This window comes from Phaethon lepturus, unplaced genomic scaffold (genome assembly GCF_000687285.1).
Source record: "Phaethon lepturus isolate BGI_N335 unplaced genomic scaffold, ASM68728v1 scaffold29121, whole genome shotgun sequence".
In the NCBI taxonomy this organism is placed as follows: domain Eukaryota; kingdom Metazoa; phylum Chordata; class Aves; order Phaethontiformes; family Phaethontidae; genus Phaethon; species Phaethon lepturus.
Window position 1 is genome coordinate 1 of NW_010516014.1, and position 1,358 is coordinate 1,358.

At 47.2% G+C, this 1,358-nt stretch overlaps 1 protein-coding gene across 1 annotated transcript; it reads left to right on the forward strand.

Moving 5' to 3' along the window:
• Nucleotides 1-6: 6 nt before the first annotated feature.
• NOG (noggin) lies at nt 7-933 on the forward strand. The gene has a single exon (XM_010295950.1). The coding sequence runs from the start codon at nt 36-38 to the stop codon at nt 705-707; it is 672 nt and encodes a 223-aa protein (XP_010294252.1). The 5' UTR covers nt 7-35; the 3' UTR covers nt 708-933.
• Nucleotides 934-1,358: the final 425 nt, after the last annotated feature.

The following is a 1,358-nucleotide window of genomic DNA, read 5'->3' on the forward strand; positions in this document are numbered from 1 at the left end:
AGCCCCCCTCTCCCCCCCCCACCGGTCTCCTAAGGATGGATCATTCCCAGTGCCTTGTGACTATATACGCCGTGGTGGTTCTGCTGGGTCTCCGGCTGGAGCAAGGCGCCGGCCAGCACTATCTGCACATCCGACCGGCTCCCAGCGACAACTTGCCCTTGGTGGATTTAATCGAGCACCCGGACCCTATCTTTGACCCCAAGGAGAAGGATCTTAACGAGACCTTGCTAAGGAACCTCATGGGCGGACACTTCGACCCTAACTTTATGGCTATTTCCTTGCCCGAGGACCGGCTTGGGGTGGACGACCTGGCTGAGCTGGACTTGCTGCTCAGGCAGAGACCCTCGGGAGCGATGCCCGGCGAAATCAAAGGGCTGGAGTTCTACGACGGGCTGCAGCCGGGCAAGAAGCACAGGCTCAGCAAGAAGCTGCGCAGGAAGCTGCAGATGTGGCTCTGGTCCCAGACCTTCTGCCCGGTCCTATACACGTGGAACGATCTCGGCAGCCGCTTTTGGCCCCGGTACGTCAAAGTGGGCAGCTGCTACAGTAAAAGGTCTTGTTCAGTCCCAGAAGGCATGGTGTGCAAACCTGCCAAGTCCGTGCATTTAACGATCCTGAGGTGGCGGTGCCAGCGGCGGGGGGGGCAGCGGTGCACATGGATACCCATCCAGTACCCCATCATTTCGGAGTGCAAGTGCTCGTGCTAGGGCTTGCACCTCCCTTCTCTCGCCCCTTCTCCAGCGGACTCACGTGGACCTTTGCTGCAACAAAAATAAAAGACATTTGCTTTCTGGTTAACGTTGTAATGCACTGTAACGTGTAGGAGAATGTATATTGTGTGTATATATGGCACCGTTTTAATATACTATTAAAAGGTCAGTATTATACGTGAAATAATCAGCGTCTACTGTATTTTTAAGACTATTACCCTGATCCTTCTAATGTATCTTTTTTTTTTTGGTATTTATATTCCAGAGAGAAGTTGCTTCGCTTTGGCGAAGTAGGTTTTTTGTTGGGGTTTTTTGTTGTTATTGTTTTTGTGTTTGTTTTTTTAATAAAAGAATTAAAATATACAAACCAAACTTTTTGATAAGAAAACGTTTTAAAGCTATTTTCCATTATTCGGAAAGCGTGTGTGTCGGTTGTTTTTTTCTTTTTCCTTACGGACTTTAGATTTAAAATAATAATGAATAAGCGCCTAGAGCACAATGTTATTGTAAATAGAGAGAACAGTTTGAATGACTTAATCCTATGTAAATGAAGAGTATCTGCTATTTATTCTTTATATCCTTGTAGTGAAAGTGCAGTGCAGAATTAAAGTCAACCACTAAAACACGAGCCGTTCGATTCTGCTTGCT

Excerpts from the sequence above, each read along its gene's own strand:
- NOG (XM_010295950.1), top strand. The coding sequence starts at position 36 with ATGGATCATTCCCAGTGCCTTGTGACTATATACGCCGTGGTGGTTCTG.